This window comes from Tasmannia lanceolata, unplaced genomic scaffold (genome assembly GCF_043159265.1).
Source record: "Tasmannia lanceolata isolate RefF3 unplaced genomic scaffold, GAP_Taslan_0.1 ptg000008l, whole genome shotgun sequence".
Classification (NCBI taxonomy): Eukaryota; Viridiplantae; Streptophyta; class Magnoliopsida; order Canellales; family Winteraceae; genus Tasmannia; species Tasmannia lanceolata.
The window spans coordinates 20660012-20686117 of NW_027518685.1; the positions used below are offsets into that span (position 1 = coordinate 20660012).

Below are 26106 nucleotides of genomic sequence, written 5' to 3' on the forward strand. Positions count from 1 at the left end.
TTGCATGTGACCAGGCTGTGAGACCCCAATCAACAATGTTTGGAGTCAAAGACAGTCCATCAAAGTGGACCTCTAACTCATTTATATCTCCACATAAGCCTCTGTGTCTCACTGTCGTTTCCAATGTATGATTCCCTGGCAATGGGACCTGTTAAATCGGTCCTTCGAAAGGCCCTCTTGGACAATTTACAAAATAGGACTCTCTCCTCTCTTTAGATACCTCTGTCCCATGCGAAAAACAGATGGTAGATTCTTTCTTGAGGATTTTCATGTGAAGGGAGGGACAGGGGATAAGGTGGGGACTCTTTGCTCCTTACGAATAGTAATCGACGAAAAGAGGTAGCTTTCTTGGGAGAGGGGGCTTGGCTTGCATATATTAAACTTTCTTTTGCATAGATGTCATCTTACCTACCCTGTTCATTTTCATGGGTAGAGACCCCCTAGGGATCTCAAAGTGGCCATTTGGAGAAATGAAAGGAAGAGCAATGTTCATAGCATATCCCAAGCTTGTTATCTCCACATAGATTTGGTGGAGTTGCTTTTCACTCAAAAAGGATTGGAGTGACTTCGATTTCACTCTTTACTTTTCTTTTTATGTTGCTCTCGTCTATTCCACATCAAAATCAAGTGTTGAAGAAACAGAGCACAAATACCAAAGACAGGATGGTGGGCCAGCTGCACTTGGATGTGGAAGAAGCAGAAGAAACCACACTCATTTGTACTGTTTTTTAAGATATCATGGGGTAAATGATTTAAACATGTTCTAACAAGAGTACATGTTATCAAAGACATTTTACATTGATCTAGCAAAGAATATTTAAGTTTCAATCCATCTCTCTGATTAACGTAGTCCAATTTCTTGTCATGACTTTGCCGCACGAATCACCAAGTTATCGTAATTAACCAGTCACCTTGCCTCTGCTTGATTTTGGCCTTCCCTATCTCGCACAAACTTTATTCCATCCAGGATTTGATTTGCGTCTTCAGTATTTGAAATTGTTCCTCCAACAGGTATCTGTGAGTTTTGTTGATTTATGATAAATTCCACTTGTGGCTAACTGATCCGCAAAATACACATGAAAGAATCATTCGTGATTTTCTTTTTACAAAACCAGTCATATCAAGCACTAGTTACTATATTTATAACATTATCATGGTACATGATTAATGAATAAATTGAGAGATCATTACCCCTCCAAACAAAGAGTCAAGCTTATCGAAGATCAATAACATCAAACTTCAGGTTAGGATTCATATAATAATCTGTACAGTGATCATAGATGGGACCACCATCTGGGGGGGCATCGTGAGGATGGAAGCCACGGTGTGGGCATTGTCTTATAACCGACATGCCGCCTGGAGTTGTCAGTCGGAAAATGCCATGTGGTCTGCATGTATGGAAAAAGATCAATCAATTGCAAAAGTTGAGTAGATGAGAATACATTTCCATAGTTAAAAGGGAAGAGTCCTAATCCTACCTTCGACTGTCTGTTGGTGCCATAACAATTGCAATTGCCTCTGGCAACATAATCTAATGACATTTCAACAACAGCAATTAAATTAGACAAACTACAAAAACAGCAAGGAAAATCAAGCAGTAAATGCAGTGGGGTAGCTTAATCATAAAGAAAATTCCAAGAGAGAACTATAAAGAAAAGGGAGAAACATAAATGAATGATAATTGTAAAGGGCGAACCTGATATGAATAATGGGTGTGCAGATCAATTGATGACATGAAACAAGACTGAGAAGGATGCGTCTGAACATTGAATGCAAGGATATGGTTAGTGGAAAAAAAAAATTAAAAGAAAAACAGGTTTGATGAAACTTGGAAGCATGAGGTTGTTCAAATACAAGAACCAGGTGTAGCAAAATTCATATAACAAGCCAACCCACGAGTTGGGGAGCAACAAAAGCCTTGTTTATCTCAATTTCATCCAAGCCTATATAATCCTGAAAGAGAGGAACAAAACTATGTTTGAATTCTCTCCGGCCATAGAATGTTTACCGAACAAATTTCACTTTCCATATGGATAATAGAAAACCGAGGAGCCATGCTAAGTCAGGGCAACCATATAATAAAAGGCAGTACCTACACTTCTACTCACAGATCCTCAGGTGCCACTCCAAAGGCAAAAGTGTAAATAACTCAGTCAAACAACTCGACAAGTATAAACATGACATACTACATGAACAAGGATTCAGACGATGGTTTCGGTGACTTTGGTCCTCACAGAAGTGGAATGAAAATTTTGTATAAATCATAGAAGTCATAGTCCACGAAAAAATGGAAATTTAAGATGTAACTTTAGGAAATGCTAGATTAAGCACAAATACACATTTACAAACCATCACATAACCATGGTTTTAAATTTTGGTTTCGGCACCAGTTTCGGACCCCACCGAAATCGAAATTTAGGCCGAAATCCGGCGAAACGATAAAAACAATATTTTATTCGACAGCAAATTTCGGAAATTTCGGGAAAATATTAAATTAATTTTAAAAACAGGTTTTTGGGTCAAATTTCGGAATTTTGGAAAAAAAACGAAATTTCGACCGAAATTCCGAAATTTTGGACGAAATAAAATACCATTTCGGGTAAGTGACATTTCGGTGTCGGTCCAGACTGAAACCCAAAACTTCGGTCAAATTTAAAACCATGCACATAACTACCATTCGAAAATAAAAATAAAAAAACCGATCACATAATGGAATGGGCATTGATATTAGTTTAACAAGATCAAACAGTTAGTGGCATTGTCGCACATGTCTAGAACAATAAGGTTCATCTTAAACATAGATATTTTACATATTTTGAAAGATGATGATCGTCCTTTTATTCAACAACTCACTCATCTTCTTAATGGAATGGGCATTGATATTTACATGATATAAGGGTTTTTTGGCTATTTGGGTGCATGCAAGGAATCAACCTTCGCACTTCCGTTTCAATGGATTTCGAAATTCAATCCCCACAGAAGTCAACACATGTCGACCATGTGCTTGTATGCTATAGTTATGATTTTTATGAATATAATCACTCTTGACAAAATTAAGCCATTCAACGTCAAACAAACCCCTTAATCATAGTTTATCATTGTACATGAAGGCATCTTCATGGATTCTTAATTTGTTTGTTGCCAAACCTGAGAAATTGGCTGAATTTGTCTTACCCCCACCCCACTCCCTCTCTCGCTCTCTTGCCCCACCTAAAGTCTGCCACTCTTCACAATGATGCTCATCCAACATATACTTGGAAATTACCATTCAATATATATATATATATATATATATATATATATATATATATATATATATATATATACGCTAAAGATGGGTTTGGGCATATCCAACGTAGGCCTTTGGATGCTCCAGTGAGAACTCGTGCCAAGTTGATGGAGTAAAAAGAGGAAGGGGCAGACCAAAAACAACCTGGGTAGAAACAGTGAGGAAAGACCTGATGGCTAGGGACATAACAGAGAACATGACCTTGGATAGGAGAGAATGGAAGAAAATGATCCATGTAGACGAACCCGACTAGTGTCAGGATTAGAATTAGTGAATTTGAGCAGGGTAGACTCTTTCACTTTCTTCATGAAAATTGAAGTATGTGCCACAAATAAGCTATCTGTGCATGGCTCACAAACCATAGTGGGGGCCACATTTTTTGGGGGACCCAAAGCATTCATTTGGAAGGCCCTTCCATGGATAGGGTGTGTACCAAAAATCAGCCCTATAGATCATCCTAACCCAATCAAAGTTGGAGGGAAAAATGGACAGACACTGTTTTTGCCCATTTTTTCCCTCCACAAATTGGCAAGGTTAGGATGATCCTAAAGGGCTGATTTTTGGTACACACCTTATCCATGGAAGGGCCTTCCAAATGAATGCTTTAGATCCCCCAAAAAATGTGGCCCCCACTATGGTTTGTGCAACCATGCACAGATAGCTTATCTGTGCAGCTGCACATACTTCATTTATAGGGAGAAAATATTTTCACCCCCTCTGCAGTACACGTTTGCCCCCCTTATAAGGTGAAAAGTGGGCAATTTTAACGCTTTTTGACGTCAAATCACGTTAAAAGGGGGGCGGATGCGTACTACAGGGGGGTGAAAATATCATCTCTCTCTCTCTCTCTCTCTCTCTCTCCCTCTCTCTCTCTCTCTCTCTCTCTCTCTCCACACACACACACTCGGAAATTTCCATCCTTTTTTTATTTTGAAGAAAACAATTTTACAATTCAATGTTACCAGCAATTTACGATAGAAGGTTTTGGGAGGGGATGGAGTGAGGAACTAGAACACACTGATTTGAGGAATCCGACATGGATATTGAGCATCGTAGTCAACTAACCTCGGAAAAAAAGAATCCGTGGATTCACCAATATATTTTAATCAATTTTAATTTTATTTCTTTTACATGATAACACAGTTATATTAGGTAATATATTAGGAATTTTAGTACGTTATGTAAATATAATATTTTATTTTCATATAAAAAACTTACTATTAAAACAGACAAGACTCAAAACATGTGAGTTGTAGTAGTATTTAATAAAATAAAATAGATAAAAGAGATCTAGAAGTGTCGCAGTGAATCCTAAGTACTGGAATCCGACGTGTGTCTGGTAAGTCATCAATTCAGAAGAATCCACGTAACATAGCTCTCACCATATCAGGGGAGAAGACATAGCTAGGAATCAACAACATAAAAATAGGGTATCATTTTCAACTATTAAGAAGAAAACCATTAGTTACTCACGTGAATCCAACCAAGGGGAAAAAGAGATTGCTTATCCTGTACATCAAATATTTCCTCTTCATTCATAGTCTGACACTGATCAGTGAGCAATATCGTTAATATAAGATGTAAAAGGTTGTATTGCAATGAAACAGAGATAAAGTGCCTTGGGGCATCAAAGCAATGTCTTACCGAATCAGATGTTGATTCCTGCTTGGGAATGATGAGAGCTGTCATATAAAATATTCTGTTTTTCTGTAAATTAAAAAATAATAAAATGAAAATCATTGTTGTTGCAGAAGGATTTCATGTGGTTGAACAATACAGAAAATCGTTCAAAAAAAAAAAAAAAAACACAAAACCAAAAGTCGTTTGCCCTTACAAGCGAACCAGCAAGAACACCACAAGTTTCTAAATTCTTTTCGGTATTTGACTTCGCTAGCCTCATGAAGCTTTCCATAATCTTAATTGACTGCAAATAAAATGCGAGAACAGTTGGAGGATAACAATCAAAGAGAATATACACAGAAGCATATAAGAAACTCCTCACTGAAGAAAAAAAGCATTCTTTCTAGAACTGAAACATCTTGGAATAATATGTACTAAGATATGTCACAAATATCTCCAATATTATCAAAATATCGCGTTTTTATCATGACATTTTGATAAAACGATAAAATCCCAAAATAATTCCGAGATTTTAAAAATATAGCGATATTTTCATTTTTATCCTAAAATGAAAATATCACGATATTGTGATAATATCACGATATTCTCCCAATATTTTTACTTTATATTTTTTTCTTAAATTTTAAATTTTTATCTATTTTTTAAATAAATTTATTTTTATCGTTTTTCGGTATATAAACCCTAAAAAATTTAAACAAAAAATTAATGTATCCCGAGATTTTCCCTTGCCGAGAAATTCCCGAGAACGATATTTGTGACAAAGGTACTAAGAAAGCAAAAGCAACGATTGAAGCTCTGAGAGAGTCTACAGGATCTCACAATGTGCAATTGTAGAGGAGATTCTGAGTGGACTAGCTCATCCTGTAAGGATTTTGTGGGCCCATATCTTGAATCAGCAACTTCCGATGAAGCAAGGGGGATCAAATCTTGTACATCAGCGAGAACAGGAGGAGGAGAAGGTTGTCTGATAATGTCCATCTGATCAGGAGTTTTTATGCTATCTGAGGTATTCAATACATTAGGCTCCTCTACAGGACGTGACCATCTACCATCATCCAAAGAAAGGACTGACTCAAGTATCGAATTTCCATTTTCTTTCTGAATCGTATCTCCATTTTCAATAGATGGATGCAAGCTGAAAACAGAGAATAGGGTGGATTCATAGCCATAAATTTAAAGAAGTTAATCATAACAGAGAAAGAACGAAAACAAGGAAGCACTCCATCAAAATTAAAGTCAATCAAAGTTCAAAATAAATGTAAGATCACTCTTAAAACATATCTTGAATGCAAATTCCTCTTGTTTAGCTGCAGTCCTAATTGAAACAATAGAGAGAAGGTGAAATACTAGAGTTAATTCACTGAAAAAACTAACCTTGGGATCTCAATTGGAGTTATGTCAATATTCCTAGGATATTGGACCTGCACCCATATGAGAAAAGTCAGCATGGTTTCTGCACATAAATGAACTAAACGAATCAAATGGATTAGATTGTACCCCTTTGTCAATAATAGGTGGCTGCCACTGCCCATAAAGCCCATTTGGACCTAAGATAGAGTGTCTGGATAGTGTTTCCTCCTTCGGACGTGGGATACTTAGAGACCTATACAAGATTGTCAAGCAGCATGCAATCGAGTGTGGATAAGGGGAAAAAGTGAAAAACAATAATGAAATATAATCACCATCTAAATGACTAAACACACGGTTTTAAAAGGGAAACAACGAGCAAAGCAGCCGAGTAAAAAACAAAGTAAAGAAGAAGCTTCTAATTGTGAGATATAATCCTCAATTGGAAAAAAGGTTTTTTTTCTTATGAAAAAATACAGAATAGTGAACATTATGAAAAAAAAAAAGGAAAAGAGTAGTAACTGGTTATGGAACATAAAAATAAGAACATGAACAATAGGAAGTCGAGGACTTATAATTCATCATTTTTACACTAAAACTATACAGCTCCTATAAAAAATTAATTAACGAAGCATGAGTTCATGAATCATCACATAACTTTATATCAAACACCAATATGAAGATAGAAATAAAACTCATTGTAACATAGTAATAGATCATAATATTAAATGTTAACAAAAATCAATTCATCACCCAAGAATCATCCATAATATAAATACAAATATTCACAAATCATCATTCACCAAATCACAATAGTCATGAGATTACGAGATTAGGTTCCCCAGCCCCCCAAAAAAAGATGACAACAACGACAAAGGTCACAGTTCATTATTTCAGTGAGGCTTCCGCTTCAAATCTGCGAGGTTTACACTTCACAACACACAGAATAAGCATCGCAAGAATGTAGCCTCAACAGAATCTTCAAGACTAAACTGTTGGCTGAACAAGGGACAAGATTGAGGCTGAAAGCAATCCTTGACAGGATGTCTCCAATATGTAAAATCGGATTGGAGAATCTCCATGGACCGTCACTTCTCCTGACATACATGAGAAAAAGTTTGTGGACTCGCCCTCTATCCAAATACATCTTCCCGAATTATTCGATGTTATCTTTAAACCTTCTAGAAGGGCCTTCATGATGCAGGATGAGTTGGGGGATAATTAAGGAACAAATGAAAGGGATTGTTACCACAATTTAAGGTTAATTTAGGATTGTTAAGAGGATTTTGTTAGGGATTTACAATCAAGAAAAGCAATAAGAAAAGCAAGGCTAATCAATGGATGTCACAACAAATAAAAGGAAAATTGCAGGAAATAAATATCTTATTCAAAGAATCACTCAAAGAATCCCAAGAGATAAATATACTACAATCACTCTAGCATGTTCTAACCTTCACTTAGAGACAATGCATCACACCTAATAAGGCTTCACAACTCTAACTGAAAGTTGTTGCAGAAAATAACTTTCAAAAGATTCATTCATTAAAAAATGTACAAGGCTTTCTCCTTTAAGAAATGGGAGGTTTTAGCAGTAAAATAACAACATGGGACTCTCTCTTTAAAAGAGTGCCTTACACATGGCATTTGGTGGTAATGGTAAGAACAACTATTCAGGATTCTCTCTTTACAAGAGGGACCAACACACGAAATCCCATAATTGCCTCAAAACAATATTAAAAACCTACAACATAAAATAAATAAAAAAATGTTTTCATCACTAATGATCATCACTCGCCTACTAGAAAAGAATTGTCTTGCATCGCCATCCAAACTTAGCTCAAGTTAAATCGTAGCTAGAAGAGCATCTCACCAATCTATATAGGCTCTCGATGGAGTCACGCCACTAAGCTAGAAAAGAGCTTCTCTAGAAATGGAAGTTCAGAGTTATCGTTGTTACAGAAACAGAGTTTCAAACAGATGTCATCCTCCCGGCAGTAATCCTACGACACCATGTTGAACCAAAGTTTTCTCTGATACCATACTGATGCAGGGAGGGTTGAGGAATAATTAAGGAACGGAGTGTAGGGAATATGAGGGTTTAAGGTTGATGTTGGGGGATAATTAAGGAATAAAGGGAAGGGATTGTAACAAAGGTTTAAGGTTTGATTTAGGACTGGACAGTTGAGAGGATTTTTTTAGGTTTTCAAAATCAAGAATAGCAATAAGAAAAGCAAGGCTAATCAATAGATCTCGCAGCAAATAAAAGGAAAATTGCAGGAAATAAATACCTAATTCAAAGAATCACAAGAGATAAATAGACTAGAATCACTCTACTATGTTCAAGGCTTCACACCAAGAGAAAAGTCATCACACCTGAGAAGGTTTCACACCTCCAACTGCAAATTATTGTAGAAAATAAATATTTAAAGATTCATTCATTCATCCATTGAAAAATGTACAAGGTTTTCTCCTTTAAGAAATGGGAGGTTCTAGTAGTTACATAACTACCTTGGGCTCTCTCTATATAAGAGTGACTCACACATGGCAATTGGTGGTTATGGTAGGATATAACTACCTGGGACTCTCTTTAAAAGAGAGAGTGACACATGACACCCCATAATTGTCTCAGTAGAATATTTATTTATTGGCCAGGAGGCCAATAAAAAAACATTTGTTCTGTGACAGGCCAGGGATATCCCAAGTAATTGGAATGAATGAAATATCCACTAGTTTCTTCTTTTACTCCAAATGCCTTTATTTGCAAAGGGGATTTTCTGTACAGGCCTAGCCTGTGTTACCGATTGGGGAATAGTCCCAAGCCGTGGTCTCACGTTTGCTGAGACGTTCGAGCCGGAGCTTGGTTTCTCGGGCGGACCACACCATCGGTGTTAAAAGGGACCTGGTTATGGTAGGGCATAACTCTCTTTTTAAAAGAGAGACTGACATGGCACCCATAATTGACTCAATAGAATATTAATTTCAGAGAAATATTGATGTGGAAGGAATTCATTGCGATTTCGTTTTGGTGGGAATAGACACATTTCGGTTGTTTCGGGAAAATTTCGGGGAAATTTAAAACATGCACATGGAAATAGGTGGTTATAGTAGGGCATAACTACTTGGGGCTCTCTTTTTAAAAGAGAGACTGACACATGCCATCCCATAATTGTCTCAATACAATATGATAAACTTAAAACATAAATAAACACAACGATACAAAAAATATTAAAAAAAATGATATGGTTCTCATTTCTTAATTGGGAAACCATCACTCCACTTCAGCTTCATTGGAATCAACACATCCGATGGGACCAAAGATGGAATTGAGAATGCCCCCAACTTCAGTTCTTGGAGTTCCACCGATTCCAGCCGGGACCGGATTAAATCTTGAGCTTCTGTCGAAGTTGAGCTTTACCGTATTAGGCGGAGGGGGATCAAATTCCCTGACTTGTTGATTGGGACAGCTATATCCCAACTCCCAAGCCACTTCTTTTCACCTTCTAAAATCTCAGAGACTCAGAAAATCCATTTGGTATCATAGGCTTTCACCCAAAGAATGATAATCCCAAATAGTTTGATTCCCCGCAATTATCCTTAGGTTGCGCTCCTTCCATATACTCCACATTACTGCAGATTGAACCAATCTGCAAAGGATTTTACCTCATCTTCCAAGATTTTTCAACCTCTAACTTGATAATAGGTCTCCAATTTTTGTCCTGGAAAATCCATTGCGCGCCAAACATGCCTACACCTGGTCGGGCAAGGATTAGCAGACACCCTACACCTTGCTCGAAGATAGCCTCAAAAAGCTTACACCACCAAGGCAAATAAGGATCCATGTTAAATAAATAACCCTAGCCCCTCAATAAAATGGGGCCAATAAAGGATTCCCATATTCTTTCTTGCCATGAATTTTAGAAGAAATTTTATTAAAAATCAAAAAGTAAAACAAATCGAAAACTCCAAAGGTACCTAACAAGCTTCACTTCTGGCATTCCTTGCTATTGGAAAATCTCAGGCAGAAAACGTCTAAATGTGGTCCGCTTCTTTGTTGCCGTCTCTATGAGTCTGACATACACAAACTTCAAGTAGATACACTAGAATAAATTCTAGCTCACTAAGTTTTGAGAGATATAACCATGGAGGTTATGGCTCCTTCTTCGCCACATGATCTCAAAGAACACTCCAGCAACAATGATCCTATGACACCATTCTGTGATGGCCCAGTGTGCATATCCTGTTTCCCTCGTCCCCAAATCTGAGCTACAGATTCTGTGAGTTTTCCCACTACATCAAGAAGGGCCCAACAATTGGGCATCGCTTGAAATGTTGCTTGTGGATCGGGACTGCCCGTGAAGATCAAATCATCACAATGAAACATGTTGGATTGTACAATCAAATCCACTGCAAAGTGGCTCTTCCACATGGTCATTGAGAAAATTCATAAAATTGAACCTCTGGTCGATTATTTAAACCCCTCTAATTTACTTCTCCAGTTAGTTTATGTGAAAATAGCCACTCGATCAGCTAGTGATCAAGTTAGAAAAATAGAAAAAAAAAATTTTGAATAGCGCTAACTATCCAGATTGGAAGCACGTTATAAGACACATTGATTCCACCAAGACAGAGCTGATGATGTGTTCACCCACCATCTGAACCACCTGTTAGTGCTTGTACTGCGACTAGAAGAAATTAAGAAAAATTCTTAGGTGATGGAGCAAAAGCTACTATTCTCACATACATGAAACTTTACTTATAAATTTTTTATGAAGAGCATGACACAGCTAACAAGATTTTCACAGCTGTCCTTTATGGATATGGTGGGGTATCAAAATCTCATTCAATTGTTGATTGAAAAAAAATCATCTAAGATGAAGGTGAATCAGTCATGGATCATGTAAATAAAACGACCGTGGATGCCAGAAAACTAGCTGATATACGAATCCCATAACAGATCAACATTGAAAATATTTTGTAGCCCCTTACTTCCAAGGGATTGACGAGTTGTAGCAATCAACTTTTTTGGTTAAGAATTAACCATTAAAGCCCTACCACTGATGCTAAATGTGGTAGCTGAAAGAAGAAAAAGTGTTGGAGATGTCAATTTTTGTCAGTAAGGACATATAACACTTTTTCGTTTCTGAAAAAGGTTACTTTTATTGATAAAGAGTCTATCCCAGATACAAAGACGGGGACAAGGTGTCCCACAATATTACAGACGCGTCATCTTATTCCCTATTACAAAAGACACATCGAGGCAAGCAAGGTTATCATGGCTGCATGCACTTAATAATCTTTGTAAAAGAATTAACCAAAAGATTGCATTGAAAAAAAAATATAACTTAGAAAGCTAGGCTCAGAAAATACCTGCACATACTATTTCAGATTATATAAGTCCAACTTCTTTGCAGTTATGACTTATGACATCATTGTTCATTTCAATAAACAAGTATTTTCTCTAATAAATGTCCGTAGCTCAACAACCAGTGCTTAATATTGACTTCCAAGCATTCAATAGATTTTGTATTACATAATAGTATAACGCTTACAATTTGTGAAATTGCTCTTACATCATCGTAGGACTTGAGAACTTATTTTGATGAATCCATGATCCTTGAGATGTGCCATTTTGCCCAACAAATCGTTGTGCCTGTAAGATGCATATAGGAAATAGTAAAATTTATAGAAGAGTAGAAGCGTCGTACAACAATTAACCAATGACTAAATAACAAAAAATGTAGCAAAGAAGCACAACTTCTTGAATTACTGAATCCATACTATTCACAAAAGTAAAAACATCAAAATCCGACTATTATTGTGATGAATATTCCAGTATGATGGGTATCCTTTAGTTAGCGGGGGACCTTCGCGAATGAATGTGGGACAGATATTTGAATGCTCGCTCGGGTTAGCAGGGGACCTGCTGGACAGACATTATAGAATAGCACCCTCCGATGAGAGATATGAGCAAGAGGCTTCGAGAAAACTAGTGTTTCCTGAATTATATGAAGCCAGTAAGCAAACAGCAAATCCATGGGTATTTGAACACAAGAATTCGGGAAAAAGCTGAATATTTGATGGAAGAACATGAGATCCTTTTGAACAACCTGTTATAATAGGAAAGTCCTATATCCTGAAATTAATTCATCAAGTTGATGATAAAATCCATGGACGCTCCAGTGGATTTCTATGTGAGTGTGTGGATTCTTTATATATGAGTATTTTGGGGGATATGTAAGGTCACTTGTGAGTGGCATAAGCCATAATATTTTGAGAAGATTTCAAATGATAAAATCCAACTATTATTATGAATATTTCAGTACAATGAGTATCCTTTAGTTAGCATTTCTATGTGTGTGTGTGTGGGTTCATTGCATATGAGTATTTTGGGCATATGTAAGGTCACTTGTGAGTGGCATAAGCCAAAATACTTTGAGAAGATTTCAAATGATAAAATCTGAGTGTCCCTTATCCCGATGTCCGACGACTTCTCTGTGCCTCATACTATTTTATTTTATGTCATGGTATTAGAGCTACAACCATGAATCAACCAAGGTTTCCCAACTTGGTATGACTCATGAAGTCAGATTACTTCATTCTAGAAGCATATAAAGAGGAAGGAAACATATAGGATCTGAAAATCGGAATCGAATCGTAAATCGTAACAGGGTTCGAATCGTAAATCGGATCGTGAATCTTAAGATGAGAACCAAATGGTGGTTCTTGAAAAGCCTTTTTTGGAAGAGGAGGTAGAGAAAGGAGTGTTTTCTTTGTGTCGTGATAAAGCCCCGGGGCCAAATGGTTTTTTATCTCGCCTTCTTTCAAACTTGTTGGGGTTATGTAAAGAAGGATATCATGAAATTTTTCCAGGAATTTTTTGAAGGAATGGAGTTGGACAGAGGAACAGGTGCAACTTTTATAACCCTAATCCCAAAGGTAAAAGGCGTAGTGAAGGTTTCAGACTTCAGACCTATCGGTTTGGTAGGTTGTCTCTATAAAGTTCTGGCAAAGGTTTTAGCTGAGCAGTTAAAGGTGCTTCCTTTTATTATATCTGAGAATCAAAGCGCATTTGTAAGTCAGAGGCAGATCTTGGATTGCTCTTTGGTGGCTAATGAAACCATAAAATGGATGGCAAAAACAGGAACCGGAGGCGTGTAATTTGCAAGTTAGATATGGAAAAAGCTTATGATAGAGTCGAATGGCAGTGCTTGGATCATCTTCTTGGGAAGATGGGCTTTGGATCTAGATGGCGTGGTTGGATTAGGAGCTGTGTCTTCTGCTTGGTTTCCATACTTATCAATGGTTCCCCTAAAGGCTTCTTTAAGTCCACAAGGGGTTTGTGTCACTCCTTTATCTCCTTTCCTCTTCCTTATTGTGGCTGAATCTTTGAGCTTGCTGATGAAGAAAGGTAGTGCCATGGGCCTAGTGAATGGCGTGAGCTGCGGACAGAACGGAGTAGAGGTATCGCATTTACAATTTGCTGATGATACTTTATTATTTAGCTCCCATCAGATTTCTAAGATCTTGAGTCTAAGGCGGTTCTAAGGTGTTATGAACTTATTACGGGGCAAAGACCCAATTTTTCAAAATCCAAGATGTATGCTGTGAATGTAGAGGTGGCAGAAGCAATTGGATTAGACAACCTTATGGGCTGTCCTTCGGAAAATTTCCCAACAACGAACCATTATTTATCCTCAAATTAGCGCACCTATAGATGCCAAACTTTTACAAACAAGTACAAACAGTTTGAAGCCCACAGTAAATCTCCAATGGTACAATGACAGACCTCAATTTTTTTACCTGTCTGATCTCGGAATTAGCTGCAGTTTGCTTTTGAACGGGAGGCCACTCCAATGAAGAATCGACGAAAAAGTTGTGACGAACCTGGTCCCGCCTGTTTACTTGATTCATGTGCTTTCTGTTCAATTCCTCAAGCCGGATTTGAACAACTGGTTTTATCGCCTCCAGCTCACTTATGGCATTCAATAAAGTCTACATAAAAGAGAATTTCAGAAGTCAAATTGCGCAACAGAACTTGTAATTGAGTCCCAAAGGTAGACAAAATGAATGCCGGGAGTACCTTCTTAAAATAATTCTTTTCTCTTTGTAAAGATACCATGTAGTCTTGATGACATGGTATAGTTTCATTGATCAAACTGTAGCAGATAAAAGTCCATTAGCCGAACAATGTTGAAATATGTCCTTGAGAAAAATAAGTATGACAACCTTCATAAAAAATACTAACAAGTTTGTAAGCTCATCACACTAATGATAAATCCAAACACATAAAAAAGGAAAATAAGATAGATTGTATTTTTCTGACCTTGAAAACCTCAGAAGCATAACATACAGGTCTATAATATTCTTCTCCTCTCGATGGATGGCAGCCTGCGAAACTCAATATTAATGATATTGAAGTAAATAAAATCCACGTTCTAAAAGGATTCTTTGGAATAATTTAATATTGAAGGTTGAAAGACTAATACCATAATCATCAGCGTCATCACAAAAAGAAAAAATAACTAAAACAATAGGCAAAAGGCAAAAGGAAAACACATGAATACAAGCAAACAACAACTGAGAAAAGATCTTGGGGACTTTGCTGTGCCTTGTCGAGGCCCTATCTATGAGCTTCTTGCAAGGCCCTTCATTCACACACGTGTTGACCATGCCCACAACTCTCAGTGTGAGCAACCTATAGCATGATGTCAACAACTAGACCAGGTTGATGGGTTACATGTATCGCTTGGTTGCAGTGTTCATAATATCATGCACAATGGTCTTCCAGGCTGCAGCCATGGGCGACTTTCCTGCACCTCTAACTCTGTGTTGTAACCTCCTTGATTGGTTCTATTTTAGCTAGAATTCTACAATCAATTCAACAAGGGAAGTTAGACATTGGATCGGAATTTATGAGCATTGGATCTTTCATTGCATTTATTTAATGGGAGGCACTATGGGAGGGCTATGCACTGCATTTCAAGCATGGTTAGTGAAGAAAAGAGCCCGTCCGTGTGCCCATGTTCAACCCCACTGGGTCCGTATGCTCCACCATTCTCTCCGCCCTCACACTAGGCAACATCCTCACCATAGGAAGGATCATGGTAATGTTCCTCATGTTCACTGGCCTATATTTTGTGTTATGGGCTAAGAATAAAGAAGGGTGCAAGGTCATTGGGGATGATAGGACACTGCATAGACGGGATGCAGAGAAGCCTCTCTTGAGTTAATCTCTCTTCAATTAATGTCATTAACCCAATTTTTGTAAGTGTGTTCCAGTTTAGTGTACAATGATGCATCACTTAGGTCATATATGGAGGAATACAGCTGTTTTCGACAACGTTAGAATTGGATGATCTAAAGAAAAGAAATTCGATTAAAAAAAAAACAGCCGACAGACTAGGGTGTGTGCTATAACTAATAGTGAATAGGGTAATAGCATGATTTTGAAGAGATTCTGGAGATTGGGGAGACTACAAAAGGCATACAGCTCAATTCTATGAGGGTCTGTGTTATAACTTATAGCCAAGGAACATGTGGTTCTCCAATCCTCGCTGCCACATTAAGGGCACATTTGGCTACCATGAATTTTTTTTTCATGATAAATTAGTGTCTCCAAGTCGTGAGAGAGGGGTAGGGCGGGTGGGAGAAGGAGAGAGATTTGAGAGGGCATGATTGATGAGGGTGAGAAGTGCCTAAAAATCAGAAAACAAAAAACTCCACTCAAAATATGATCAACTTTTTCCTGATTTTTAGCCACGGAATTAGTAATATGCAAGCAGAGAGGTGGCAAAAGGGGACAACTTAAAAAATTGCATATCAAGGTTGAAGCAGCTTACCATAAGGAAAGCACGGTATTAGTAATAGCAAGCGGAGATAAGTCCCCTTAAGAGAGGAGAGGAGACGGTGGAAATTACAAGCTTCTTAAAAGCACTAACGGCAAAGTGCCACCAACATGTGGACATAGAAGGAATTAGTAGGAATGAGAGGCTATAATGAGGGAGGGGGTCTCAATGACTATTTAGCCTATTTCTAAGGTTTCTCTAGAGGAAACATCATTCTTGGTTGAACCAGCAGCAATGATATAACTCACTAGCTAAGCCAAGCCTCCCATGAGAAATCAGGCTGAACCATCCACTGAGAGTCACTAGAATACTTGATGCTAGAAGCTTCTCCACAGCCCTTTCCATCATGAGCTACTTATGGAGAATACATCCACCAATAGTGGCTACTACGATGATTTTAGTTTTGTGTTTTCTCTTAGCCTTTTTAAGTTTTTTCCACATCATTTGGGATTCCATCCATAAAAAGGAAATAAAAAGGCAAGGGTAAGTGATCACACAGCTAAGACGAACCCATCCAATCAGATCCAATCCAAATCCCAACTGGACTCTGGCAAATCCAGGCTTAATAGACAAGGTTTAAATTTAGCTCTGGTATGCAGATTAGTGTAGATGAGTTCCTTTTTCCGTTTTTTTAGACATAATAAAGTGGATGAGTTGTCTTGTGAACATAAAGTAGAATTATGTCAATTTCTGTAATTAACACTACGGGAAACCTATTATGAATTTATTATAGGCAAGATCTTAGTTAAACAATCAAACCCACTGTGAAAGGAAGATTCTTTGGGTATTGTAATAAAATGCCCTCTTCCATCAGTTAAATTTCTCACTGATGGGAATTGGCCGCTCCAGTTCGGGGGCTTTAATGAAGCAAAGCTACATAGCTACATGTAACCACATACATGAACCAGCCAACTCTATTTAAGCGCTGCTTCTACTACAGAGACAGAGAGAGAGAGAGAGAGAGACATGAGAAAAATTTGCAAAATTTTGGTTAAAAAATCCAACAAAGTGAATTTTTAGAAACACATAAGTTCAGAATGGCCTTTTCTTTTTGGCAATGAAGTGAAATGTCTCATCAAGAAAATAAAAGCATCACAAAGCTACAAAAGCTCATGGGCGTGAAACACTAATGTTAATGAACCCAAGAATTGCATTGTTCGGCCGTAATTCACATTTCTAATCTATCCAAAATCAAAATCCCCAACTAAATTCATCATAAGCGACATGAATTTCGAAGAATTCGAGTAAATATCAAAAACCCAGATAACAAAATCACGTCAATAGCAAATACTCTGATACAAATCAAGAAAAATCAAACAAAGAGGAGTTGATGGATCGAGAAAAAAACAGATGGAAAGAAAACTGAAAAAGTCAAAGCATTAGAAAAATAGAAGGAAAAAAAACAATAGGAAGAATAAGAAGAATTGCCTGCTTGAGAAGATTATCGGCGATGCGATAGTAGTAACGGAGAGAAATCCGATTATCGACATCGAGTTTCTGTGCGCTTGCGGCGATGCTGATCCCGCTGGAAGAAGTTCTCATTCTTAGGGTTTTTGTTTTCTTTGCTTTTCTGTTCTGTTCAGGAGGATGGTGTTCAGAAGATCGAAGAAGAGAAAGCCCTAACCCTACTTTCAATGGTATGGGATCTTCGGGTTGGGCGGTCGTCAATGGCAGACTAGCATCACCAAGGGAAAGGAAGAGATCCCTTTCTTTTTTATGATTTTAACAGAGGTTTCTAAACTTTCTTACTTTGTCTTTTCACACACAAAGAACAGATGACTCGAACCAACTTCGGGTGCAACTCGGGTAGGATTGGGTGCGGTTGAGGCCAACCCGACCCGAGTTTTTAAGCTTTAAAAAAAAATCATAAAAAAATGTCGGATTTCACTCGGCTCAACCCGGGTGGGGAAAGTCAACCCGAACCCGAACCCAATCTGAACTCAACCCGACCCAAATTTTTTCATTTTCAACCCGTCGGATTCGGGTTGAACCCAACCCGAACCAACCCTATTCTACTTAGGGAGACCTTTCATTTACAATAATATCCCTCTAAATTAACTATAATTACATCATTTCCCTTTATTATTAAGGGGTGCATCTCGGGTCAGGTTGGGTCTAACCCGAATCAACCCAAGGAACCAGTACTCAACTTGAACCCGAAACCATCCCCGGTCCGAGTCCAACCCGATTTTTTAATCTTTAAATGATATATATATATATATATATATATATATATATATATATATATATATGTCGGGTTTCACTTGGGTCGGGTTGCCTGAGCCCTCTACCCGGGTTAGGAAACCCGAACCATTCTTGACTTTTTTCAGTTTCAACCCAACGCAAGTTTTGGGGAGGATCTAAAGGGGCCAGATTTGGGAAAACTACTAGAAAACCCCTAGATACAAAAGTATCTACGAGAATCACCAATTTTTTCAAAGTAAGTTAATAGCTTTTAATCCTGGATGGGAGACGAGAGAAGAAAGAGACCGTATGTCGTCTTCTAGTTTATTGCCTCTCTTTACATCAGGCGAGTGAGAATGAGATCATCACGTGTTTTTAGGTTTTAGAAATCTCAGGATGGCGAGATTTTTAGATCTCATTCGCGATAGTTTCTCTCTATCTTATAAAGGCAACATCTCTCTTAAGACATTTTATATGGTGTAAGCCGGTATAGTCCATTATTTTTCAAAAAGTACCGAACGTGCCACACCGTAGGATGATCCAAACCGTCCATTTTATGCATAAAAAAATAATAGGTTGTGGCCCAAAAAATCATTTACTTAGGATAATCCCAACCCTTTGATCTATAGAGGAAGTGCATATTATGAAAACCCTATAGATCGGAGGGATTGGATCACCCTATGGAAATGACTTTTGGGCCACAATCTATCTACTTTCTCGCCAGTCAAATGGATGGTTTTTACCATCCTACGGTGTGGCCTGTAAATTACTTTTACATTGCGGCCCATCAAATGCATGGTTTGGATCATCATATGGTGTGGCCATTCGGTACTCCAGATGAAGGATGTAATGTTGCATTTAGTAATGGAGAGATTTTAGGGATTTTTAAGGGTAATATAATGTAGGGTAAACGGTGTAAAGAAAAAAAAATTATATATTTAAGGCACAAACTGTACCATTGGTAATTTAAGAAATTTTTGGAGGATTTAGCTTTCCCAAAAATAAATGTTGTTCTTGTGTCCATTAATCAGTGTCTTTAGGCCCTATTTGGATTCTAAAAAAACATATCTGTCATGAAATTATTTCTAGGGAAAAAATTCATTTTCAAGATTTCCTGCATATAATTATTTCTTAGGAATTTTTTTATTTTTCAAGATTTTCCGATATATACTTTTCTACTGTTTGGATTACCGATCATAAAAGGGGAAAGAATCAGGAAAGAGAATCAGTGAGATTTCATATGGCTGACAGCAGCCCAAAAATAAAGTAGGGCCCACATTTTTGGGGTGATCCAACCCATTCATTTATTAGGCCCTGACGTAGATATTAGAATCCTTCGATCCGTTTAGGTTTCTATACTGTGCCATCTATTTTAAACCTCTATAAATGAGAGGGGGTTAGGATCATCCTATGGGAAAGATTTTCTGGGCACATCCTATCTAGGTCTAAGCCCCACAGATGAATAGCTTATTTATCTATATCTCCTTCTCATCGTCTTGAACGATAAAGAAGCTCTGAAGAGAAAGATAGAGAGAGTAGGGTTTTCCTCTCCAAGTCCTCGTTTTCTACAACTTTTGCAGGTCCGCTGAGCTTTTCTTTTGGTAATTTTTGTACAAATATTACATCTGAGCTTTTCTTTTTACAAATATTCCAGCTTTTTAGTGGATTTTAAGGTATCAATACAGTTCTTGATCTGTTGGGTTGGTTTTCACTATTTTTTTTAATTATTATTAATTGTTTCTCTTATGAGAGTTTTGGATATGTTGTTGGAATATTGGGCGGAATTTTTTGATTTTCTTGTGTTAAAATTGCGGAAGAATGTTACGAAACCCGTGATTGATCTTCCAGAGGGAAGATCAGCCTCTTGACCCACTTCAAGGGAAGGGTGGTCCTTCTTGATGTGAAAAACACAATTTTGGGGCATAAATTTCTCCATTCCTCAAGAAAGGCTAAGTACAAGTTATTTGTAGAAAATAACTAATCTTGATAACCCTTATCTCTAAGAGTCCTACTCAAACCATACAACTAAGAAATCAATGTTGCATAATCAAAACTAATTAATTTTATTTGAAGTGGCTCCCACAAGCACGTAACATTCCTCCCCTCTTGAAATCGCTGGTTAAAACTCAACTCAACTCAACAAAGCCTTTGTTTCAAACTAGTTGGGGTCAGCTAAATGAATCCATTAGAAAATTTTCATGAAGAAGGTGAAAGGAATCGCCCTAATCTTGCCTCTAGTTGGGTTCTTCTACGAGGATCATATTCTTCCATTCTATCCTATCCAAGGTCATGTTCTCTATTATATTCCTAGCTATCAAGTCTTTCCTCACCGTTTCTACTTTCCACCCAAGCTGTTTTCGGTCTGCCCCTACCTCTTTTTACTCCATCAACATGGCACGAGTCGCCTCTTCTCACTGGAGCATCCAAAGGCCTTCGTCAGATATGGCCAAACCATCTTAAGTGGTGTTCTCTCATCTTCTCCTCAATTGGTGCCACTCCCACTTTTTTACGATTGTCTTCATTTTTAATTCTGTCTAACATTGTGTGGCCTCACATCCATCTAAGCATTCGCATCTCCGCTACACTCATATTATGCACATGCTCCTTCTTGGTGGCCCAAAATTCTGAGCCGTACAACATGACTGGCCTCACAACTGTCTTATAAAACTTTCCCTTCAACTTGGTAGGGATTTTACGGTCGCACAAAACTCCTGAGGAAAGCATCCACTTCAACCAACTTGAAATCTCCGGTTAGTTGGTGAAAAATCAGAACTTGCGCACTTTCCGAAAATCTTTTTCCTTCTCCATCCTTTTCCTCTTCTCTGATCAGTCAACATTTCATATGTTGTCATTAGGAGTTGAGGCAGCTCTCTTTTCAAATCGATCTCATTGCGCCGTTCATCAAAACTCCTGTTTTCCTCTTCTCTGATTAGTCAACATTTCATATGTTGTCGTCAGGGGTTGAGACAACTTCCTTTTCAATCGATCTCATTGCGCTGTTTATCAAAACTCTTTTCTTTCGTCTTTTTTGAAATGCTTGGGACGTTGACGCACGGATGGTTGTGGTTGAGTATCTTTTCGATGGCATTGGATAGTGTGAGAGGAATGGTAGACTCTCTGGTGACAAACTTTTTTTGTGGCTTTTTTGTCTTTTCTTCTAGCTGAATTTTTTATCTATTCTTCTTTTCGCCGTTTCAAGCCTTCCACAAAACGTCAATGCCTTTCCATCACTTCCAAAACAAGTGCTTTGATCTTCTGAAAATCACCACGCGTCGAATCCAAAATATATGAAGACGTATCCACGACATAAGATCAACCGCTCTGATACTCACGTAGACGGAAGCGTGCAAAAAGGCGAAGATCACTGTCTTCAACCCGATAAAAGAAGAACATTGTCTCCTTTAATAGAAAACTCTTGAATCCACAAGAGAACTTAAAAGAAATCCTTGAATCCACAAGGAGAAGAAGAAAACGAAAGTTTATTACTTCAAAATCTGATCTTTTACATACACAAACGTCTAATATTTATATACTTCATGTTTCCTAATTTCTCTAAACTAAAATAGCAACTATCCTAATCTAATAAGAATTCTAGCTTATCTAGAATTAGAAATTCTAACTTGCTAAGAAATCTACACAAAATTAGAATGTGTCCTACGTCAGATACCAATTGTTACAAACCGATTATGGTTCGTAACAAAGAAATTTGATCTCTTTGGTGGGTTTGAGAGAATTAAAGCTGATTGTTGGGTGTTTCGATCGTTTGGGAAGGGTTTTGATGCATTTGATGTCTTTCCGGGAATTTTGGATCGGTTCACATTTCTCTTTTCCTTTTTCTCCCGGAATTTTTTTAGCTGCAATTTTCTGGAATATCGATGTAATTCGAGAGTTCCATTCATCAGATGCAAATTATGATCTCCAATGGGGGTGGATTTTGATGCATGATTCATCCATTGATTTTGTTTTGATTCATTCATCTATACCTGAGGGTACATGGTTCTATATGGTTTTGTTACAAGCTATGAAAATTTTTGAACTTGCTTGGGTGTTTATAGAATTTTAATTTGAAACAAAAACAATTGCATCCCATATTCCTGTTTTAATAAATTTATGTAGCCATTTATTTATCATCTATATGTCCTAGATAGCTTTAAAGTTTAGATGCGATGGGTTGCTCAAATTGGAATGTTGGGCCATGGTTTTTGTCAATCTATGCTTCACAAGTTCTTTACATAGAAGCAACGGGATTCCTAGACTGGTATCTAGCCTGAAATCTTCCATTGAATTACAGGGATAAAAGTTGTGCACATTTGTGGGTTTAGAGATCCTCACTATTGACTTCACCAACCTTTTTTTTGCATCGACTATTTCCTTCCTTTTGATTTCATTTTCTGTAGATGCATGTGTCCTTGATTTCAGTTTTAGGTTGGCTTGCAAGTCGTGATTACTCACAACCTTTTTTTTTCTTGTAATTTTATTCTCTTTTTTTTAAGTCTCATTTATTATGATAGTTTTGCATTTAATGTGCATCCAAATGCAGGGGAAGGTGCTATTAGTACTGCCCCTCTGTGTTTGTTTTGGATAGTTGAATTCCATAGTGAACAGTTGATCATAACCCCTTGGGGCCTTTTTAGATGCCAACAAATATGGTCTTTATTTGCAAGGATATTTTGAGTTAATCTTATTTGCAAATGACACATGCCACTTTGGGCTGTGCATGTAGATTGCCCATTTTTGGATCTCCAAATGTCCACACCATGGGACATTCAACAACTGAGGGGGCCTTAGTCGTGCTCCACTTTTGGGTTATCTTACACCTTCCCATGTCATTCATCCTCCCCATCAAATGCCTCCTAAAAACTCTGGCCTCCATCTCATCTTTTGCACTTCTTGAAGAACCCATCAAGACCTCCTTCCACAGCTCAACATCCCTAGCATTGCAGCATCATTGCTAGTCACACTACAAATGCCAATGGTAATTTGGCCAACATTTGCGTTATTTACCACCCTATTCGGAATTATAAGTGCATCGGTACCCACATTCAGTCTATAGTAGGCAGCCACCCACTCCCACCCCACCCCAACCTTTTTACCAGATGGGTTGCAGAAACACAGCAGTGCACTACCCTAGCAAGATATTGATACACCATTACTGGCTCTAGTCTGAGAAGAATAAGGGAGAGAAATGTAAGTTCGAACAACATTTCCTGCTTACTCTTAGTGGAAGCCTACATCTTCATTAGCTCAGTTACTTCCTACATCCAAGTGAGCTCAGATCTGAGCTTACATAAGTAGCTCATAGCAGGCCTGAGCACATATCTGAGTGCTCCCTTTGTTATTTATTGAAAGCCTTGTTTTTATGAGCTATTCTCCTGCTGGACAGTCCTAACTCTGTCTCATAATGCAAGCAGTATTACCGTTCCCTGTTTTCGCACAACTACTGTCCTCAACTTCCGGTATTTAATTCAAATTAAAATGTGCTATTAATAAAAACTTCTAAGAACTTTGATTTTGAGCTCTAGTTTATCCATTTGTGTCAACATCATCTTTAAAGCACTGTCTTCTTCATAGTTACATTGTTTGATTTTATAAAGAATGTTGTTTGGCCTCATGTCTCCCCCCTTCAAACCTATCAGAATTTTGTATCATAGATAGATAACATCTCCGTCTCAACACGTTTCTTTCCTTTATAACCATTCCCTACAGGTGGAGTTCAAAAGGCAATCGAGCAAACAAACAGACGATCATGGCGGAACGAGCCAACGGCATGCCCACTTTCAAATGGGGAAGATACAAAATTCTCAGATATATTAAATCCGATCCTTCTTCCTCTTCTTCCTCCTCTTATGCTTCCACTGGTCACACCTCGCTCTCTGCTTCTCCCGAACCCGAGTTCAGCTCTTCCCTAACCTCTCTTTCTCATTCTATATCATCCCCCAAACCCCTCTCCCCCGTCCAGAGATCAACTTCTAGCACGACGCTCGTGTACCGTCGCAAAGGCAAAAGGGATTCGGTTGACCAGGAACAGCTGCCAACCAATTCGTGGGGGAATTCGCTAAGCTTGGCTTCCGCTGTACACAATGAGGAGAGGCGCATCACGGTACACAGACCATCTCGGAGGCCAGAGAAGAGGGCTAAGATATAAATGTAAGATATATACATGGCATCTATTTTATCTAAGCTCTATTTTGATTTTTTTTCTATTTTATCTAAATTCTGATGCACTTTTTATGAATATGAATTCTGCAGGAAAATGTTCCAGGATTTTACTTGTCTGAGATTGTTGTAAGGTTCTCGGTTTAATGGTAAATTGATGTTTGTTTTAACTTTTAATTTACTTTATTTATTAGATTAATGAAACTCCTTCACAACTTAGTTTATGGGTGGTGCTAAGAATAAAAATTGTATCTCTTGGATAGTTATAAATGATCATAAGGCTGATTCTTAATAAATTTATCAGCCTTGTTTTCCTACTGATATCGACTTGCCTAAGTTTCTAATTTTCATTGACTGTAACCCACTTATATTAACCCACTTATATCTAGCCCTCCCCAGAACCCTGCAATGGTGGGAGCCTCGTGCACCCTTGTGACCCACTGATATCATTGTCAATTCACATTGTTTGAAACGAGGCTAGGGTTAGAGAGAGGAAGAAAAAGAGTGTCTACTAAGGAGCTCTCTCATGTATATGATGTATATATAGGCCCAACTAGGGCTCCTTATGTACAATAACTATAATACCCTCTAACTTACAAGTAATGCCTAAACTATCCTTACACATTATTCAACACACATGTTTCTATCTTCCTTAGTCGCTCTCAAAGGATGTTTCAATTCACAAGGGGTGTGTTTAATTGGAGAGAGATTTCCTTCTAAAATTGATCAGATAGGGAATAAAGATTACAATCTATACTAATCTTTTAAATAAGTAGTTAATATGTGCAGGGAAAATTTCAGGGAGACTTGGAAACTGTAGAAGGTGCTGCTAAATTTCTGTTTATATAGGATTTTTTTTTGTTTGCCCATATCTTAAAATTCGTTTATATTTTGTATTATCTCTTATGTTAGTATAGACAGTTTTCACCCTACCACATGGCACAAAAATATTAATGAAAATCAATGTCTGGGAGTGCACCACTTGGTGCAATATGTTTGCATTCCAAGATTATCTTGGAAGACTAGAGCCATGCTTCCTTCACTAATCACCGGTAAAGGTTGGAGATTGATGCCATGTGGCAACATTTAGTGGCTGGAGAAAGTGTGTTTAGGGTCTTTTAATTGTAATTAACTATGGTAAGGTAGCAATTACAGATAAGCTTAGTTAACACTTAACCCTTGCTTGGAAGCCCAGAATAAACAAATAAGATACTTTCCTTTCAAAGCAGTGAAAAAAGAAACTAGAGTGGGAATGTTTCACCTCGGTCGCAACTCGTGACCATGTGCATTGCGTAGAAATCATCTTTCTTTCCGCTGTTTTGTGAAGGGCTGCGAATAAAACAAACATTTAATCTCAGCCCTGCACAAAACAGAGGAAGGCTGATTTCAGGCTAAGCACTTGGTCTCGAGTGGGGGCACTTGATGCAGGAGCACTCCGTGGAAAGACACTGGTTCTCTTAAGTTCTTGCTATTGGGCATGTATTTTTCCTTTGAAGGAAATAGAGTCAAAACCTTAACGATTTGAAATTTGTAGAACACACTTGGCTTGGATATTAGACTTGCTGATAAAATACCGCTTCTCTTCATTTTAGATCAAGTAGTTGTTAAACTTGGTACTTTGACAGACCTGTTGATCACAGGAAC

General features: G+C 37.8%; 1 protein-coding gene and 1 long non-coding RNA gene across 4 annotated transcripts; one reads left to right on the top strand and one right to left on the bottom strand.

Annotated features, from left to right (window-relative positions):
• Nucleotides 1-987: 987 nt before the first annotated feature.
• LOC143884749 (AMSH-like ubiquitin thioesterase 1) lies at nucleotides 988-17876 on the bottom strand. 2 transcript variants are annotated; one of them, XM_077388508.1, is made up of 15 exons: nucleotides 17551-17876; nucleotides 14601-14665; nucleotides 14358-14433; nucleotides 14078-14269; nucleotides 11848-11927; nucleotides 6428-6533; nucleotides 6305-6351; nucleotides 5750-6065; nucleotides 5124-5213; nucleotides 4934-4996; nucleotides 4763-4837; nucleotides 1697-1759; nucleotides 1479-1531; nucleotides 1192-1388; nucleotides 988-1058 (listed from the first exon to the last, which is right to left on the bottom strand). In XM_077388508.1, the coding sequence occupies exons 1-14, from the start codon at nucleotides 17662-17664 to the stop codon at nucleotides 1214-1216; spliced, it is 1515 nt and encodes a 504-aa protein (XP_077244623.1). In that variant the 5' UTR covers nucleotides 17665-17876; the 3' UTR covers nucleotides 988-1058; nucleotides 1192-1213. The 2 variants fall into 2 exon arrangements, with proteins under 2 accessions (XP_077244623.1, XP_077244622.1); XM_077388507.1 differs by having other exon boundaries at nucleotides 988-1388.
• Nucleotides 17877-19653: 1777 nt separating this feature from the next.
• Nucleotides 19654-24783, top strand: LOC143884750 (uncharacterized). Of its 2 annotated transcripts, none has more exons than XR_013253058.1 (3): nucleotides 19654-19907; nucleotides 24013-24453; nucleotides 24556-24783. It is a non-coding gene; the product is annotated as an uncharacterized LOC143884750 (long non-coding RNA). The 2 variants fall into 2 exon arrangements; XR_013253056.1 differs by having other exon boundaries at nucleotides 19655-19886.
• The last annotated feature ends 1323 nt before the right edge of the window (nucleotides 24784-26106 follow it).

Coding starts and splice junctions, on each gene's coding strand:
- LOC143884749 (XM_077388508.1), bottom strand. CDS start 17,664: ATGAGAACTTCTTCCAGCGGGATCAGCATCGCCGCAAGCGCACAGAAA. Junction 6,066..6,304: donor ACTCCAATTGAGATCCCAAG/GTTAGTTTTTTC, acceptor CTCTGTTTTCAG/CTTGCATCCATCTATTGAAA. Junction 1,760..4,762: donor TTCCCCTTGGTTGGATTCAC/GTGAGTAACTAA, acceptor TTCAATGTTCAG/ACGCATCCTTCTCAGTCTTG.